Below are 20,860 nucleotides of genomic sequence, written 5' to 3'. Positions count from 1 at the left end.
ATTTATATGTTATATATTATGTGTATTACATATTTTTATATATATTTATAACAATATCACAACTATTTTACTAAGAGACAAAATCAACAAATTAGTGCCATGGCCAAGGGTCTTTAGAGGAAATTTGCCACCTCTACCTACTAGGGCAGAAAGCTATGTCTAACTTCAAATCCTATGTCAGACACTGGACTCCTACAGGTCTTGGTATCTAGACAAAAGAGAGCCTTCCATACTCCAAAAAAGTGGTGATTTATCTGTGAGTGCACTGTGTGTGTGTGTGTGTGTGTGTGTGTGTGTGTGTGTGTGTGTGTGTGTTGGAGTGGAAAGTAGAAGAAAGATTTTATGACAAATGTCTCCCTCTCTGTGATTGGGGGAGGGAAAGTGGCTGAGGTTTGTTTTAGAAACCTAAGGTATCTTACAGATTAGTTGTAAACATTTCAAAAAACATTACCATGCATTTGCAATTTAAAAAAAAAAAACAAAACATAAATCCAGCTGAAGATAATAAATATATCTATTGGATAAAATGTCCCATCACATAAGCAAAAATACTGTCTTCTTCTAAACCTGTAAGGCCCAATTTCAAAGGTTACTTACTGTTAGGTAAGGGCTTTACAGAAGCCCATCTCCTAAAATGTCTATAGTGGCATTATATCTGTAACAACATCTCTAGAAGATGATTACAGGTCTAACCCAAAAGAAGAGCACTGCATGCTCAGGAGAAATATTTATATATGCATCTGTCTAGGGAGAAAGTTTTGGTATATAAAACTGTGAGATAAAACTGTGAGGCAGCTGAGAGCTTGAACCAACTACAGACATGTTTCAAAGACGACATAACAGCTTGTATCCCACTACTTGTTGCAGGACCAAAAACACAATAGCAGGCTTAATAAGAGTCCTGAACTGAATCAATGGAAACTATATAAGCACTAGATGATAAAAGGCATTATAATCTGTTCAATAGAAATTGCTAAAATTTGATGCAGAAACTGAATAAATTATAACTTCTAGAACAAAGGTAATTATATTTAAATTTCAAAAAGAAAGATGGCTAAGTTTAAATATTCCTGGCTGTCTCTAAATAGTGCTCTGGTTTGTCCTTGTTCATTTCCCTGATTATCTTAAACCAAATCGGACAGATCTATCATATCAAACAGTTGTCTATTATTAGCCCAAAACATCAGAAAAACTTTTATAGTATTTTATTTTTATAGACACAAGTTAAAAAGTCACTTTGAAAAAAAATAAGAGAATATAAATTAAATAAGTACTTATTAGGTACATGCTGTGTGGGAATTATCAAAAGAAAGCTCTTTAGTATATGCTAAATATTAAAATATAATAATAACTATAATCACTATGCTCTGCTGACTCTTGAAAACAAAAATGGCTCCTTTGACTAGTTATATTTTTTAAGATGAAGATTTGTCATTAGCTTAACCTATAGATTACTATATTTTCATTTTACTATTAAAGATAATGGGTAGCTATAATTGATACATTTTTAATTGGCATAAAGGTGACGTCATGTGGACATTTATCTGTAAGAGAACTAGACTATAATACAAACATTGTGAATAAAAGGAAAATTATTTTAACTATTCTATGCATTGCATGAATGCTAAATGAGAATCATAACAGAAATAGTTATACAAGGCTATTCTTTTGGGGAGGACTAAAGAATTATAAGGGGTAAATTTTACAAATTTTCAATAGCTGTGAACAAAAGAGATTTCCAAAACATTTATTCTAAAAGTTATAATGAGTGTAAGGCCTCATGATTTGTTTTAGAGATGGGAAAGTAGGATATATTTTTAAGATATTGCTGACCTCTATGATGCAATGCATTATGATTGTATAACTATACCTTTCTGATATTTGAAATGTAATTTCATTACATATATTAAGGTTGAGTCTATATATTTAAAATTTAAAGTTCTCTAAAGATATTTTTTAAATTAAGCTGTATCTCTCAATTTTTAAAAATTAAACAGATAATTAAGAATTTTTAGCTCTACAGGAATTAAATCTCCTTATATCAACTTTCAAAAAAACTAATGATCTTTTAATGTCTTCTTAGGTTTTCTTTAGCTAAAAGTAAAAGATTAGAAGAATCTGGATGTGATGAAAGAACAGTTGCTACGCTGGGTCCTATTAGGTGCAGAAGTCATCAAAGTCACCAAAAGTGCTAGTAAAGCCCGAAGCCAGATGAAAGAGCTGCCTTCATCAACCTAAAGGTGCAGATGACACAGTTAGTTCACAAAACCACACTTCCCCAGCAGGTTAAAGGAAGTACAGGTGTTCAGTGAGCAACACAAGGTTTTCATGTCATTGTCTTTTAGTTGCTCTCCCAAAGAGGAGAGTCACCAATGTGTTCTTCACTGTTACCTCTTCCCACCACCCATTCCATTCCTCTTGCACCATTTTAGACCATGTTCTTCCCTCTGAGACCCTGAGTCAGAACCCTAATGGGGTTTGCCTTGAGAGTAAGCAATATGAAGATTTAACTGGAGCCCCAGATGTCACATGGTGACTGCTACCCTCCTCTATTTTCTAGGTTGCTTTCTTTGGTAGTGTCATTTGCTTTCTGTGAGTCTGCTCTTCATTTTCCATCAGTACCCATCCACACTAATATTTTCAGTGCATATTGAATACCTTGATACTTCACTTCTTTTTGCTTTAAAGCCAATTTTTCTCAAAGTGTGCATCTCAAACCACTGTGAGAGAACCAGCTGAGTGTAAAATGCAGATTTCTCAGTGCCCCCCACCCCGCCTGCTCCCTGGCCCAGGCCTCCTAAATCACTCAGGAAAGGACCAGGATTCTGTACGGTTTTCCTACAAATTCTCGGATGATTTCACACACACTGAGAACCATTGCTTTTCTCATTCTCAGAATGAACTGAAGGCAATGCAAACATATCTGTTTCTTCCCTATTATATTATATGCTTGCCCACACCTCACACGACATCACTGGGTCTCAACATGTGGTCCAGGGGTCCCTGGAAATTCATAGACCAAGGAGGTCTGTGTGGTCAAACCTATTTTCATGATAATACTAAGGCACCATTTATTTACTTATTTTTTTACTACCATTCTCTCATGAGTGTAGAGTGGTGTTTTCCAGAGGCTATATGGCATGTCCATAATAATGTGAAAAGCCTAACTACATATCTGAATGAGGGTGGATTTTCTTCATATACTTCAACCAAAACAACATTCTGCCACAAATTGAATGCAAAAGTAGATATAATTCAGCTGTCTTCTATTAAGTCAAATGTCAAAAAGACTTGCAAAAATATAAAACTATGCCATTCTCCACTATTTTTTTTGAAAATAGTGTTTTTTAAAAATATGTGTTAGAATAGAACGGGTTACCCCTGTTATTTTAAAATGCATTAATAAATATGTTTAAAGTTTCTGGGTTTTAGTTTCTACTATGGAAATATCAACAATCCACAAAAATAAAAGCACTTTGGAATCCTCAATAATTTTTAAGAGTACAAAGGAGCCCTGAGGCCAAAACTTTTGAGACCTTCTTCCCCATATTATGAATAAAACCAGAAAATAAAAACCACCAATTATAAAATAGATAAGAATGAGATAGATACTTCAATCTATTCAAATGAAGCATGTGAATATTTGCATTAAATTTAATAAATATTTACTAAACAACTACTATGTATAAGATACAATGTTAATTACTTCCTTAAAAAAAGATACTGGACGTCAACTAATCCAGAAAGGTGAAAGATAATCCTGTTGTTGCAAACTGTTTCTTGCCCTAGTTGAGTGCACTAATCTTTAGTTTTTTAGAAACTACATATTTGTTCCCTTAAAAATATAAAGATTTTGTCTCGGTTTAAATCCCTAAAATAAGCATTCCTGAAAGCAGATATAAACTGTGAATTGCTGTAATACTCTTGTCAGATTCTATGTGACTGACTTATTTACCTGTAATTATATACTGACATCTTAACCTTTCAACTTAATAAACAGAATACATACAGTTTTAGATTATTTTAATCCTGGTTTCTAATTAATTATTAGAAATAATGATTCTACTTAAGGCGCATACTGAGATTTTGAGATAGTCACACCAGGTAAAATAGTGTTGTATCACCCGAGGCAAATTGACATATACAAATTAAAGCAACATACCAAAAGTAGATTTTCTATCTGCTATCCATCGCAAGGCCCAATCTGCTTTTTTCTTAACGTATGGCATTGTTTCAATTGCATTAAATAAAAAGTCCCTGTAAAATCAAAAGAATTAATGGCAAAGTTATTCAATTGTTTTTCTTAATCAGAATAAATTTTCATAGGTTAATCAGAGATAATAATTATAACGCAATGGTATATACCAGATCTGTAACTTTTCTGTATTTTGCATGTTCATAAAATATAGAAAGTAAAACTTAAATTAATGGTTTGGATATGGTTTGGATATGATACAAAATTTACTAAATTCACATATTCAATTTCTAAACAGAATGTGCCCCACAGATTAACATTCTATGCAAGCTCCTTTTTAAATTCAATTTTAAGCAATAGAAAACATTATATTCCTAAACTTCCATATTTGAATAATATTTCCCAAGCATTACTTCTGAAGTAAATTTTGCTCTTAAAATAAGCAATAGGATAAACCTTTGTAAATAAAATCCCAGTGGTGATACCTTTTCTTGGGATCTCTGATGTAAGTGTGTATTAGCAAACTGTACATCTCTGAGTGAACATTCTCGATGAGAATTTGAAAGCCATAGAAACAGCGAGCCTCTGGAACCTGTACCTCCTGACTAAATCGCTCCACCTACAAAAATAAGGCGAAAAATATATCCAATTCTGTGTGCTCTCATTAAACACTGCAAATCAGAATCTGGACATCAGAATTATCACTTAAAAAGTGACTGTCATGCCACAAACAGGTCAGAAAGATCTTATGGGTTATTTTAAGCAGTACTGTTTATCAACCCTTCACGATAAATTATTTGCATAATGTATTCTTAAGTAATAAAATGAATTGACTTGGTAGGTGGAGATATTGCCTATAAAGCCAAATAAATTGTATAACATCCACCAAAAAAAATTATTTCACTGTAGAATTGACCTTAAGTCATTTTTTTTTTTTCTGACAGTAGATTTCTTGAAGCTCCTAGTTCTAGACGAAAGCTCACATCTTTTGATTCTCTTTAACAAGAAAGCATGCCTCCTGGCCAACCATAATACAAGTTTAAAAATGAGGAGCCAGAATCCAGCATTCTCTTACAGAGCTCCAGAAGGGTTATTAAGGTGCAAGATCTCTATTAGGATTCATATTCTAAGGGTAAAAATTAAACTCATGTTTATGGATTTTAAGTAGTTTTGATTGGTACAATATGCTTGATTTAATGATCTTTTGCTAGTCAAATAACAGAAATGTATCCTTTCCTCGGACACTTCATCAGAAAAAACATAGTCAAGAGAAAAGTTTCATCTAGTTCATTTCCTAGATATCATTTTTTAGGCTCAGTCTAATTATCTTATTGCTATTACCATCAGTTAACTGCTGAATGGGGACAAAAGTAAAATAAAACAAAAATCTTACCAAATTTTCATTCACAATTCCATCACTGGCTGCAAAAAAGGCTAAGATGTGAGAGATAAAATACTTCTCATCTGATTTAAGCTTGTTCCAGTGAGGGAGATCCTTTGATAAGTCAACCTGAAATGAAAAGATTTTCAAAACTTTTAACTTGAAGTTAAATTCTTCTCAAAATGTCTGGAAAACTGACTTTCATATCAAAGTTAAAGAGGTGACATCTCCTTAGCAGTAAAATGTGAAAAAGGAAAAAATGTTGACTTACTACTATAGACTGAATGTTTGTGTCCTCCCAAAATTCATATGTTGAAACCTAATTCCCAATGTGACCGTGTTTGGAGGTGGAGCCTTTGGGAAGTGATTAGGTCATGAGAGTGGAGTCCTTGTTAATGTGATTAGTGCCCTTATGAAAAAGACCTGAGAGCTCTGCTAGCTTTCTGCCATGTGAGGACACAAAAAGAAGACAGCTGTCTATAAACCAGGAAGAGGGCCCTCGCCAGGCAGCATATCTGCCAGTGCCTTGATCTTAGAATTCTCGGCCTCCAGAACTATAAGAAAAAATTTCTGTTGGTGATAAGCCATCTAGACTAGGTATCATTATAGCAGCCTGAACTAAGATGATTGCAGAGAACATAATAATAAAAAAAATTTAAAAAACATTATAAAGGAATCTATCTTCTGGCTAATTGAGAAGCTGGCAGAATGTACTTTCAAAATATTAAAATTAACATAATCTAGTTTCACCACAAGAAAAAAATGGTAATTATATGTCAGGATACAGGTATTAGCTAACACTATGGTGGCAATCATTTTTTGTGAAATATGTACATATATATATACACACACAACGTATGTATATATGTGTATATATGTATCAAATCACTGTTGTACACCTTAAACTTACACAATGTTCTATGTCAATTATATCAATAAAGCAGGGGGAAAAACATAATCTAGTGGCACTGGAACAAATGAAGGAAGGGGCAAAAGGCTGGAGAGAGACTAGAAACTGGTCAAGAAAGAGCTGAGATGAATAAACTAATGACTTTCAGTGGCCACTGCCTTAACATTTTATATAACACATAACAAATTATATAATAACACTATAGAGTTAAGACAGATAATTAGGCACATGTTAAGCAGTTATAGCTGCTATTTTACTGCAGGCTAATCTACCCAGAAGTAATTACCCAGAAGTAATGTCACGTAGGTAACAACCTAGTTTTTAAAGCAATTTATAGGTATTATTTCCTCTGAGAATATAAATATTTTTGAAAATGTTTATTAGAACTAGTCCTTGGAATTAATAGAGAGGTATATTCTAGATTTGGAAAAATCTACAATTCAAAAATAATGTGTACTTTGTAGATACCATTTCATCTCAGGAAGATCTCCTAAGTATATTTCACAGAAACCTCATAAACGTTTGAAACACGTCATTGTCCTTTGTCCTTTCAGTTATTCTACAAAGTCCTAATCTCTTCGACCATTCCATAAAGGACTGTTTCATCTTTTTAATCATTTGTGTTCTTTTCTAAAATTCTTTTTCCCATTACTTTATTCTTTAAATGTTTACTGAGCACCTACTACATGTCACAGTATGCTAAATGTTGGGGATACAATGGGCCAGGAAGGGGGACGTATTTGCACACATTTTTTAAAATAGGCAAGTGATAAATCAGGTCCTATTTTATTTTGAGCTCAACTCAGGTTTAGCTAAAGGACATCATTTTGGTTTTTATGTATTATACTCCTGATAATAAATTTTAACTTTATAATATTCTCAATCTTAAATATTAAACTTATCTCCTCAAACACTCAGCTTCAAAAAGGGCTTATAAATTTTATTTATACTACATTGGTCATTTTCCATTCCCAAAATGTAAACCTTTCTGTCCAGCTTTATCTTATTTGAGTAAATTCTCAAATTCACCATCTAAATATCGATTCCAAACTACTGGTTATTGGAATTTCTGGGTAGCTTTAAAAAAAAAAAAAAAAAAACCCAAACCTTTGTCTTCTGAATCAAGGTCTCTGATAATCAGTGATCTTTAGAAGTAAAGCTAAACCACTGATAAAACAATGATGGCTAAATTCGATTAAATTATAACTTACATAATTTTTTTAAATGAAAAATATGTGGAACTAAATGTGTTTGACTTCCTTTCAAAATATTTATTCGAATCTTCCTATAAGCTGCCTACAAAATATACATCAACCTACATATTTTAACTTTCAAAAATGAGTTTCTTAGTCATAATATATATTACATTTGCTAAAAGATGCATATAATTTTCAAATGAATTTCAAGAAACCCAAGTACCTTTTTAACATGATGAATGAAAATGCCACCTGTATATTCCATTTGTTCTTTTAACTATATCTAAAACATTTTTTTTCTAAAAACCACAGACATTTAGGGACAGTCAGGTGTGCCAAGCATTGTGACCCAATTCGAAAATGCTGGGGTTTTGCTTTGTTTTGTTTTGTTCTATATGTTAAATATAATAAAGATGTTAATGATATATAAAAATACAATAAAACAAAGTTGGGTAAGTGGGTAAAATTAGTAATAGAAGCTTAAAAATTGGTGCTTTAAATTTCTAATGCAAATGTCCCCCATTCTTTGTAAAATAATAGCTCATGGATAGGAAGTGTTAACATGTTAACATTTTTGTTAAAAATGTTTATACTACTCAAAGCCAGCTTGGATTTAATGCAATCCCTATCAAAATACTAATGGCATTTTTCACAGAACTAGGAAGAATAATCCTAAAATTTATATGGACCCTCAAAAGACCCCAAATAGCCAAAGCAATCTTGAGAAAGAAGAATAAAGTTGGAGGGATCATAGTACCTGATATCAAACTATACTACAAGCCTAATGTAATCAAAACAGCATGGTACTGGCACAAAAATAGACACATAGATTAATGGAACAGAATAGAGAGCCCAGAAATAAACCCACACCTAGATGGCCAATTAATATATGACAAAGGAGGCAAGAATATACAATGGAGTAAACAAAGTCTATTCAGCAAATTGTGTTAGGAAAAAAAAGAAAAGAAAAGAAGCCAGACCACTTTCTTATACCATATGAAAGAATAAACTCAAAATAGATTAAAGACTTAAATGTTAAGACCCGAAACCATAAAACTCCTAGAAGCAGCAGTAAACTCTTGACACTGTTCTTAGTAACATTTTTTTCTGATACATCTTCCCAGTCAAGGGAAACAAAAGAAAAAATAAACAAATGGGACCACATCGAACTAAAGTTTTTGCATGGCAAAGAAAACCACCAACAAAATGAAAAGACAACCTACAGATTGGGAGAAGATATTTGCCAATGATTCATCCAATAAGAGGTTAATATCCAAAATTTATAAAGAACTCATACAACTCAACACCAACAAACAAACAAACAAACAAACCAATTAATAAACGAGCAGGGGACCTGAATAGACACTTCCCGAAGAGGACATGCAGATGATCAACAGACATATGAAAAGATGTTTACCATCACTAATCATCAGAGAAATGTAAATTAAATCCACAATGAGCTATCACTTCACACCTGTCAAAATGACTATCATCAATAAATTGACAACCAGTGTTTGCAAGGATGTGCATGCATTGTTAGCAGGATTGCAAATTGGTGCAGCCACTACGGAAAACAGTATGGAGGATCCTCAAAAAATTAAAAATACATTATGACCCGGCAACTCCACTTTATCGAAAGAAATCCAAAACACTAATTCAAAAGGATATATGCATCCCTATGTTCATTGTCGTATTTACAATATTTACAAAATTCATAGTAGCCAAGATATGAAAGCAACCTAAGTGCCCATCAATAGATGATTGGATAAAGAAGATATGGTACATACATACAATAGAATATTACACTGCCATAAAAAAAGAATGAAATCTTACCATTTGCAATAACATGAATGGAACTAAAGGGTATTATGCTAAGTGAAATGTCAGACAGGGAAAGACAAATACCATATGATTTCAAAATAAACATACAAACAAAACAGAAACAGACTCATACATAGAACAAACTGATGGTCACCAGATGGGAGGGGAGTTAGGAGACCAGGTGAAAAAGGTGAAGGAATTAAGTACAAATTTGTAGTTACAAAATAGTCACAGAGATGTCAAGTACACCATAGGGAACATAGTTAATAACATTGTAATAAGTGTGAATAGTGCCAGGTGGGTACCGGACTTATAAGGGGGATCACTCTGTAAATCATATGTCTAACCACTATGCTGTATACCTGGAACTAATATAAAATAATATTTAATGTCAACTGTAATTGAAAAATAAAAAATAATAATAATAAAAATAATAAAAAGAATAATAATAAAAATAATAATAAAATAATAATTTTTAAAAAGTACAGCTTCCACGGGTTTACATTGAGTTGTAGTCATTTCTGTGCCTAATTTAGATACATTCCACATTTTTTACTCATTTTCACCACCTCCTAGTCATTTTAGTTTCTCAAGAGCCAAAGTAGAGTTAAAGCTAAAAGTACATAAATATATACAGATGTAGATATATAATTATTTTCCTTACAAATTTACTTGTCTTTTAAGAACTGTTAGCATATTTTCTGTTCAAATTAACCTGTTAGTCTGTGATTTTTAGAGTATTCAAAATTGCAGGAGCCTACATTTTATAATTCAGCTTCTACAATGATACAAACATTTTCAAGTTTTCTTTTTTTTAACTTTAAAATATTATTGTTTGTGGTGTTCATATTTTATTTAATGCGCTGTTCATATATCCTTCCTAAAATGTAAGGCATATTAGAGCAAGACGTTTGCAGGTTTTCTATTCTATCTTTAGTACCTGAAATAGTGCCTAGCCACCAAAATGCTCTTGAAAGCTAGAACTGGAAAAGGTAATAAGCGCAATTACTCTATCCAAAATTTAAAAAAGAAATTTTTTTAAAGATGAAGACAATGGATATTTGTATGTTCTGTTAAGACTACAGAGCAACCAACTGCTGACCAATTGTCCTTCCCAAACCAGCAAATATCTTCTAATTTGTTCAACTCATTTCCTAGGTGGAAAATGCCACACTAAAAGAAAGCTTTCTACAGCTGTCCTGTCTGCTGGGGCAGCTATGCCAGGTTTGATGTGGCTGAGGGCAGAGCCAAAGCGGGAGGAGCACTGTGAAATCCAACTGGCAGCTCAGAAGTGAGCGCAATGCCTGGACAGTCAAACTCTTCGAGTGACAGCTCTTTCTGTATAATCAGATAAGTTTCACAATTGCAAGCAGGGCCCTAAGGCTTTCACTTTCATTTTTTTTTTTTTGCTATAGCTGTAATTCTACTGCTGACCAAAAGTAAAGACTAGTTTCATTTGGCCATAGCAAGCCAAAAGTCTGTTTAAAAATAGAAAATGTCCTAAAATATATTGGAAGTAAAAATCTGGCAGACTGAGATGTCATTTTTGCAGCAGGAAACATGTTTATAGACAGTAATCTAAACTCCAAACACTGGCAAACTGTATTTAATCCCAGTAATTTCAAATATCTTGTAGAACTGATCTTATCCAATGTATCTTACAATATATGTTAAAATGTTTCAATATCCTGTAACAGAAGATGTAAACACTGCACTATGGAACATGATTACTAATAAAAGTGATGCCACTTACCTCTTCTGCTGTCCAGAAGGATGCCTGTGCCTGTTTATACATTTTCCAAATATCGGGGTACTGGATTGGAAAGATGACAAATCGGCGAGAACTCTTTCTTAGGAGTGGCTCTTCATTTTCGTTGGTATCTGAAGATAATCTCTTTGAAAAATAAAGTACAAACACCCATTTGTGGAGACTTTTCCTTTTTATTCATATCTAAATATACATCCGGGGGAGTTAGAGAAATGACATAGGTTTGAGAGCCCATCTGCTTGCACTGAATCCTTACTGCTATGTGGTAGCTGGTTAATAGTGTTTGGTTAGTTATGTGATCACAGCAAGTTGTTTAACTTCTCTGAGCCTCAGTTTCCTCATTAGGAAAATAATACTTACCTCATAGGTAATTATCAAATTAATTTTAATGATTAAAAGTGTTTTAAACAGAGCCTTGTGAATAATAAGCATTGAACAAAATTGTCATTAATGCTACTTTGAGGATAAGTACAAAACTAGGCCCATAAATGTCACCATGGGCAAATTTCTAAGTTTGTGAACAAAAAGTCTCTTCAGTTCCTCTCTCAGAGATAGAATGCTGGCACAAATAAGCTACTGTTAAAAGCTATTTTTTTTATTTTAATGTTTTCTAATCTCAATTGAATTATAATACTTAGCTAAAAACTCCTTACCAACAACCTATCAGATTTATTCGTCTGAAGCTTACCACATAGCACTTTGTTTATTGCTATTAAATGTTAACATTACTGCATGTAGTCTCACTGTGGCCTGTCTCAAAGCTTTGTGAAATAAAGTGAGAAACACAGACCTGCTTACATAGTACTTGGAAATATGATGGCACTCTAATGGGGGACGGCGCCATGTGTTTTCTTAATAGTCAGGAAGAGTATCAGAAGAGTTGTGTGTGTGTGTGTGTGTGTGTGAGAATGAGTATATATAAACTATATACAAATAGGTTAAAATATATAAAGCAAGATGATTGGGATACGTTTCAATTCTGGACTCCTAACCCAAACTGTCTTTCTCTCTCCTGAGCCAGGCCCTGCCAGGCCCATCCCTTATATTCCTGCATCCTTACCATTGCCTCCACCAATCCTCATACCTCTGAATCAAGTGTGCTAACGCGGATGAGGCTAAGGCAAGATGAAAGGCCCTCGATCAAAGCACAGGACTACACAAATACAGGTGGGTGTGTACACTTCACACACATTGTCATTGTAGCAAAGACTGTCTTTATTTTGTAACTACTTATTTTAAAGGTGTGAGCCTCCCCAATAGAGCTCTTGGACCCTGGAGTATAGAAACCGGTTTTTATTTATTGCAATGTTCCCAGAGTACTCTGTCAAACATAGCATCAATAAGCATTAACTAAGTGAATGCGCAGCTAATTTCTCTTTATCCTGTGCTCAGATTACTGGATACATTTGGGATTTTTAAATTAAACATAAGACTATAATACATCACTGAAATAACCTAATGACCACTCAAATTAAGCCTTCTCTGAATGCCTCCACTTTTCCCTCCACCCCCATTACCCCAAAAGCCTGGATTAGGTCCCTAACATAGTACATCACTCACTGCAACTTAATTCCCTGATATTTGTCTGTAGTCTCTAGACTACCTTCTTGAGAGTAAAAATCAACTTTACTCTTATGGAATCCCTACGACCTAGCATAGTACCTGGCACTTAGTCATTACTCATTCCAAAAATATTAAAGCGAGTTTTTAAAATGAAAGTTGTTATTGTTTTCTTGTGTTGTCATTGAGGGCTTGCAGTCTTAAAAGAACCATAAGACACTGAGACACTGAAGTTAGGCGCTAGAACAGGAGGCATACATGGGAGCAGGTCCTCTGGGTCTGGCACGGAACAGGCTTTTAAGCGATCACCACGAAGATGCTTTATATACATTATTCCACATAATCAGTAGAACAACTCCAAGAAATAATAACACTATTTCTGTTTTACAGATGGGGAAAGTAGGTCTTGAAGGATGTAAATAACATACCCAAGATTCCACAGTAAGTGGTAGAAATAAGATTAGAACTGAAATACGTCTGCACTCACAGCCCTGCCTTAAGTATGTCTCTGTATTTATGGATAGCAGCTATAGTAGGGCTAGCCTATATCTAAAATCCAGAATTCAAAACAGTGAAATGAACTAAGGCTAAAGAGAGTATATATTACTATCTCCTGCTAAGTCAAGTTAATTTAACAAATGGTAGTGATGTAACCAGTGACTAAGAGAGGCGCCACCAAATTTGATTCTAGGGAAAAGTAGGAAAAATAATTTCTTTGTAAATAAAGTTGAAAGAACCAACATATGACTTGAAAGCTGGTGAAAAACAGCCAAACTGATAAGGTTTAAAGCAGTGATTTTTAACTGGCACAAGTTTCAAAATCTACAGGGTAATACTTTCTCAAAATGTATTAGTCTTCTCTTTTACCAGGTTAAAATCACTATATGTAATGATATCATGAAGTATGTTGTTGATGAGCATATGTTTCACAGGTAGAATGATGAGACAATAAAAAAGATTGAAAATCAACATTTTGAAATTGCCATCTCTACAGCAGAACTTGAGGTGAACCAAATGGCTATATTTTATTCCAAACTGTTCATTACAGTACGAAATTATGTCTGTTTACAATAAGTATACAGTATGTTCATGTTTTCAGGTAATTTAATCTAAGCATCATCATCTGTAAATTAAAGATACTATTTGTCATACTTATTTCAAGGAATGTTAGAAAGATCAGAGGAGCTAATATAAATATAAATACTTTGCACACTCAAGTGCTGTGCACTTTTTAAGTTATTATGTTATTATTGACTGCTGAAATGTTTCTGGTTGGCCTTTTAAAGATTTTCCTTATATTCAAAGAACTAATAAAAAAAACTATTATAGTGGTTAATTATTTGACCAATCAATACCTTCTATGACTGCTCTCAGAGAATTTTTATTCATGAAATAATTAGGGAACTCCTGGAAAGGCTTAAAAAGTGAAATATTTCAATTTAAAGCCCAACTGAAAAGGTGAGTTTTGCAGACAATAGATATCATATTGTTCTTCAGTTCTTCTAGATTGTGCATCATCATATGTAGCATTTTGATACGATTCTGCATTTTTCTTTTTTTTTTTAACTATACTTTGTCACCAGTGTACAGGTACATATTCAGAGCTTGAATTTGCTATCTTCGCTATATTTGCCATGTGGGGCATACTGAAATTTGGGCAGGACATCATAAGCAGTTAACTCTTGGCACTAAGAACCCTGGCCCTGAATGGAGTTTTTATATGCTGACAAATAATAGATCAACATCAGATCTGTGAAAACTGCTCAAGACTTATGCCTTTAAATTAGAATGACAATCACATTTGGACATATATTCTTCCTGTTCCATCCTGACAATATAGAAGCTGGATTAGTAGGATAGTATGAAAGACTTTGCAATGTGAAAAGAAGAGGCTTCACCAACATAAACCTTTGAACTGAGCTGATATGACATATTGCTTACTTTCATGATGCTTAGAAAAATCCACACATATTTTAACGCAATGTCAGAAAGGTTTTCAATCTCAAAGCACTAGACTCTCCAGGGTATCCTCTGTGGACCTGGGCTAGGGACCCATATTTTAGGAGAGAAAACAATGTAAAAAAAGGCATAATAGCATGTGACATTTTTAAAGAACTGGAGAAACTTTCTAAGTCTGGAGTTCATGGTACATGGGGGACAATGGAAAGAGATGAACTCAGAAAGAAGGCAGAGAACACCTCTCAATGATTTTTCCAAATATGTCTGAAGAACTCTGTGGTCCCTCTAATGTCACAAATATTAGGTTAAAACTTCAGTTTTTAATGTTTTTAACCTTTTAAAATAGTAATAAAAATAACAAATGTTTTATACTATACAGAAAGGAAACCACCAATGCATGAACTTGTGTGTTACCAGGTTGTTTTCTTTTTTTAGATGGCCTCAGATGAAAGTTTCTCTAGCGATCTCTGCTTAACTTACGAATACCATGAGACTTAAAGACAGGCAGTTAAAAAAAACTGTAATCATTTGTACCTATTTTTCAAAAGTAAACCAAGATTAAAAAAAAAAAACCAAAAAGGAAAAGATAATAATACTAATAGTAACAATAATACTGTAGAAGCACTCTTAATTGAAGTGATCCAAACTGGTAGTTGAAAACTGACTAAAGTAAGAAATCATAAGAAAATTATAAACTAATAGATTTAACTTAAAACATATAATTTACATCTATTTACTAATCTTCTGCCATAAAGCCATAGCATTTTGTTATTGTTAATTTTGCTCATTTACTGGAGTCCCAAATCTCTGTAATATAAACACACTATAATGCATCACCTACGCTTTCTAGTTTTAACAGACTTAACACAGAACAATCTGAATGTAGAATCCTTATCTCTTTTATGATTGTCTCCAATCTTTTTCTTTGCTTACACCTAATTCTACAAAATTTGTTTTTAAAGACTCATCTTAATTGAGTTTTCAAAGCTTTCAATTAAGTTTCATTGAAATAACTTTCTTTTCATACTCATGTATTACTAGTTTACATAATAATTAATTAAGTTAAAATAATTACAGGTATAGTTGATATAAATAGGACTGGAAATAAAGACAACTGATCCTGGTACGGTATAACTCAACCAGTGGGAACAGAATTATGTGAGTGCATCAGAGAGCAGCCTAAATGCATTCTACAGCCTATGGGTTGATAAAGCCACAGAATTGGCTAGTTGTAAATTCATTAAGAGATCCTCTGAAAAATATGAAAGAAATTGCTAAGTTTGATATAAATCTTCATCTATCATCTACACTCCAACTCAAAACAACGGGTTCATTAAAATAGCCTCATTATTCCATTAATTTATTTTATAAATAATGCAATATACCCTTTAAAAACTTATACTAATAAAATAGACAAAAGTGGATTTTATCAGAGTCGCGTTTATGATTTTGTCTGGAAAACAGGCCCAGATGTTGAAGCCATGGGAGTCCCTTGAATTAAAATATTTATGAATTTTTCCACAGCTAATTTCCTATAGCCATTTTGATACAGCTGTTTTGACACTTTCTCTTTTACCTGTGTCATAATTTTGATAAAATGAAACAAAACAAATTTAAAAAGTTAACTTTCAGATTTTAAAATCTGCATTCCATCTCTAAGCCTTATCTGAGGTTAAGGTGCCTATTTTGCGTATTAAATGGATATTAATACATTGATTTTTTAAAACGTTCGGAGCATCTCGCCTCTATCATGTAGACTATTAGAAGCCATTGAAAGTTTTTAAACAGGTAAAAAACATAATCAGATCTGTGTTTTAAGATCACTTTTGTAGAAATGTGGTTAGATTAGGAGAGAAATTGGAGGTGCAGAGAGCAATTATTGCCCTACCCATTTCTTGCCTGACATGGGATGTCAGCAGTAGAAACACAAAATAAAACTTTTTTAAGATGCACAGAAAGTGCTCGGCACCTGAGAATAACTGAATAAATCAGACAAAAACTCTTGCTTCTCTCATTAGATGTTTAACAAAAGCTTAATATGAATGAACTCTCCCCACCACTGCAAGCCACAATAACAATAAAAAGTTCCAAACACAAAAGTCTTTAAAAAGTCAATTTGGTCAGTAAAAAAGATAATGGGTTCAATTTCAAGATATCCAGTAGATAGCTGAAAATATCACACTATGGCAGAAGAATGATCTCTACTCCCTCCCTAATGGAATAAAGATCCCATTAGCAGTCACCAAAGGGATGGATGTGATTTTCCAGGGAAAACATATAGATCAGCAGCGCAGCTAAGGAAAAAGCCTTGACAAAGGGCAGATGGAAGAAGAAGAACCAGCTGGGATTAAAAATGACTGAAATGAGTGTCAAGTAAAGGCAGAAGTGATCTGATTTGGCTAAACCAAAGAGTCCACAGATGAGACAGGGGAGAATCCCTTAATTGAACCACACTCTGAATGTCAATCAGGCTAAGAGGTTAAAATTTTCAAACATCTGGGGGGCTTGGAGGCTTGGAGGCTCACACTCTAATTCTCCCCACTGCTCCCCAACCCCTGGGTGCTGGCATTCACTGTGGGGTACAGTTTGAAAGTCATTCCTATGGATAGTCATGGAGAGTTTCTTAACAGGAATTGACATGGCATTAGGAAGATTAATCAGACGTCTGTGTGCAGGATGAATTAGGAAAGAAAAAAAACCTAGATTTTGGTAGCAACTACGTGTCAATTTCAGAGGTGGAAATGACAACCTGAATTAAGATGTGGTGGTTAGCATGAAAAAGATGTTTAAATGGGTCTTTGCCAGTCTGAGGAACTAGGCAATTTTAGGTGGGAACAGAGAGACTCTTTGGGGAGTTCTTATTTCAAAGGAGTAATAACATGGAGGCTTGTTTAATGGTGGATTAATTTGTCAGTGGTAAACAGGATTGGACAGCAGGTAAAATTGGAAGTAGAGAAACTTAATTTGGTGTAGCTACAGAGGTGCGAAGTAACGAAAATCTGAAACAAAGTTTCCCATACGCAACATTCCACTGTCTCTTCCAGTATGGTGCCTCTAGTTTCTGCCTGCCTCAGTGTCTGGTCGCCTGGGCCCAAGAGGTGCCTGGACATGCTAGGGCAGCCATCTAAGTCAAGATTCCCCAACTAGCATTCACCATGCCCTGATGTTTTGCTGGCCTTCTACAAGGTTTCTCCCTTCTATGCTAGTATAAAATACCTAAAAGAACTCTATCTCATCTAAAACCGGGACTTCATTTTTAACGTAGTCTGACCCCTTCTCTCCTTGCTGACGTTCCAGTTAAGGTATAACTCAGCGCCCACAGCCTCTGAGGAAGAAATCGATAATATCTGAAGTCTGCATTTTAGGACTGGTCATTTAAACTACAAAGGCTAACCGACATGTTTGCGTAAGCCTTTGTTTTGCAGGACTTATGCAGGGCCTTTTAATAATGGAAAAAACATCTTCTGGCCACCTTGAAACCTTTGACTACGTGTCAGACATCACAGGACCAAGAATCACATCTTTATATTTGAACTCCTTCCCACTTTTTGATGGCTTATATAACCTCATCAGAAAAAGCCTTCGGGGAGCATTTCTTTTTCCATTACGCTCCCTTGTGCGCAAGTCTCCGTCTCTGTCTCTTTCTCTCTCTCCTTCACTCCCACCCTCACCACATGCACAAATTTATTCTGAGTTCAGTGTTCATTTCTGTAACACTGAGACTCAAGAACCTGGTTTTTCAAGTTTGGTAACGTTTCCATCCACCCCCCAATTCTACCATTTCCATTTGCCTTTACCTATCTTCCAGTCCTCAGGTGAAGAACATTTGGATGCTGTCACAGTCATATACTCTTTGTAGGTATGGTATAATTTTTCATTTTTCTATTCCTACCAAATCTGGCAAAACAGATGGAATACTGGCCCACGACCAAGAACTTGATTTTAAACCTCACTTTGTCTACAGCCATGCTACCCTGAACAAGCCCGATCCCGTCTGATCTTGGAAGCTAAGCAGGGTCAGGCTTGGTTAGTACTTGGATGGGAGACCACCTAGGAAGACCAGGTGCTGTAGGTGTAAAGAATAAAAAAATAAGGGATTGTAAAATGACAAGGTCCTTGCAATCTGTGAGGCCTAAAAAATTAAATAAACAAACAAACAAACCTCACTCTGCTCCCGAGTTATGTGGTCCTGGGCATGTCATTTAATCTTTTCAGGCCTGAACTTTCTTACCTTTAAAATAGGGACTATCAATTAGATTAATCACAGTTAACTTTGAGAAAATAATCAACACTATGGGCTCTTTCTCAGGAGATTCACATTTACACATACAAAATCTACAAACTTCAAGAGACTCATCAACCCCCTTCAAGCCTATCTATAAACCCTTTAAGGCAATGTTCTTAAAATATGTGTACAGGATGACTATGAAGTGCTTGTTGAAAATTCAGTCCCCATCCCAAAACATTTTGACTATGTATGGAGGACAGGCCCAGTAATTTACATTTTTTTACAAAGTACTCCTGGTGATTCTGATGCAGGTGGCCTATGATGCATGACATATTTAGAGACACAAGGTAATTAAGGCATCCTTGCACATCAGGTTAAAAACTTAGAACAGATCCTTACTAAAATTCATTCTGGATCTAAACTTCTGCCTCTGTCTTTGTGGGTCTCTATCACTGAGACAGAGATAATAAATAAAAATTAACTTCCAGTCCTTAAGTCTGAATGACTGCTGGTACCATTAGCACAAAAGGATAAATCTGAGTTGTCCCATTCTAGTAGAGAAATTAGTACTAAATGTATTTGTTTCAAAGGGGAAGAACTTGAGGGATATTTACAATTTGTTGGTTACTAAATGTTTACAAAATCAAAATAAAATAAAATCCCAAATCTGGAATCCACAACTTTCTAAAGAAATGCAGGGCTAAGCGTAAGTCTCTGAGAGTTGAAACTCTTAAATCAGGTATCACACAGAGCAACCAGTTCGAGAGAAACACAATGGTTTAGAAGTATTTACAAAATAACAGGGTATGAAAATTATAGAACAACAATGTGAGCTACCCTACAACACTATAGTCTAATAAATCCCGGTTCATTTACTGTTATTATGTATTTTTATTAAAATAGAAGCAGAGAGGATAAACATGCTAACTTAGGTTTTATTAAGCACCCACAACTTCCGTAGTACTTTACATAAAGCATTTTACTTAATCTTCTGAGGGGAGTATCACTTCCATTGTATAAATGAAGAAAGTGACACCACAAAGATTCAAAACTAGTTAAGTAGCCTGGTCTGAGCAAAACTGGCCCCTTGAACTGATTATTTTCATTATTATGATGATTTCCTGTCTTCTTTCTGCCTATCATCGCCACCTCATCCCCCTGTGTCGAGTTCCACGGGCGTCCTCAAATTCCTTTAAATATCCCAGAGATGGCATGCATTTCTCCAGCAGATCCACCAATCCTCGTTCTTTGCCTCAGTTTCCCCGGCCTGAACTCCAGAACAGGAAAGAATGGGAGGAGAGTAAAAGAGGGGGTGCGCCTCGCTCCGGCCTGAAGCCTCAAGCTGGCCTCGGGGCAAAGCAGTGGAGCGTAATCCCGGCTCCCTCCTCATCCCTCCCCGGGGACAGCGCCTCAGCGCTTGCAAAGACGAAACCAGGCTGTGGCGAGGGCTCAAGGCCGGGCCTGCACCAGGTTTCTGACGGCAGTGGGTAAGATTTCCTATAGCGGTCCCGCACCTTGCAGGTCCCCGACGCAACCTACAATGCAGAGGTCAGGCATGACTGTGGGACCGGACAGAAAGCGGCAGCAACGTTTACCTCATCCTGCTCCGGCCAGGCCGCTTCCGGCCTTTCCAGGTCGCCCATCGCTCAGACTCCGCCAGAGCTACGAGAGCTGAGGGAACCGAGGGCCGCAGGCCAGATCCAACTAGAACAGGACTCAGGTGGCCCGCAGAGCTGCTGAGTCCGCCCCGCCCCCTGCTGCAGAGACCTCTCCCCCTCCGGCCGGCCCCGCCCCGCTTCCCTGCTCCGGCGCCGATTCCGCCTGCTGAGGGTCTCGCCCCGC

At 35.2% G+C, this 20,860-nt stretch overlaps 1 protein-coding gene and 1 non-coding gene across 2 annotated transcripts in view; one reads left to right on the top strand and one right to left on the bottom strand.

The window, feature by feature from the left end:
* The window catches only part of RRM2B (ribonucleotide reductase regulatory TP53 inducible subunit M2B), a 27,633-nt gene extending 6,851 nt beyond the window's left edge, over positions 1–20,782 (bottom strand). Inside the window, exons 1-5 of the mRNA XM_006916705.2 lie at positions 20,614–20,782; positions 11,257–11,397; positions 5,589–5,705; positions 4,681–4,814; positions 4,163–4,257 (exon numbers count right to left, since the gene is read on the bottom strand). Of these exons, the coding sequence (XP_006916767.1) occupies positions 4,163–4,257; positions 4,681–4,814; positions 5,589–5,705; positions 11,257–11,397; positions 20,614–20,661 (535 nt within the window). The 5' untranslated portion in view covers positions 20,662–20,782. The remainder of the gene's footprint in view (positions 1–4,162; positions 4,258–4,680; positions 4,815–5,588; positions 5,706–11,256; positions 11,398–20,613) is intronic.
* Positions 18,747–18,865, top strand: LOC112483689. Its single transcript, XR_003047726.1, has one exon. It is a non-coding gene; the product is annotated as a 5S ribosomal RNA (ribosomal RNA).
* Positions 20,783–20,860: the final 78 nt, after the last annotated feature.

This window comes from Pteropus alecto, unplaced genomic scaffold (genome assembly GCF_000325575.1).
Source record: "Pteropus alecto unplaced genomic scaffold, ASM32557v1 scaffold164, whole genome shotgun sequence".
Lineage (NCBI taxonomy): Eukaryota > Metazoa > Chordata > Mammalia > Chiroptera > Pteropodidae > Pteropus > Pteropus alecto.
Note: the sequence above shows the minus strand (reverse complement) of the source record. Positions and strands in the feature narration are given on the sequence as shown.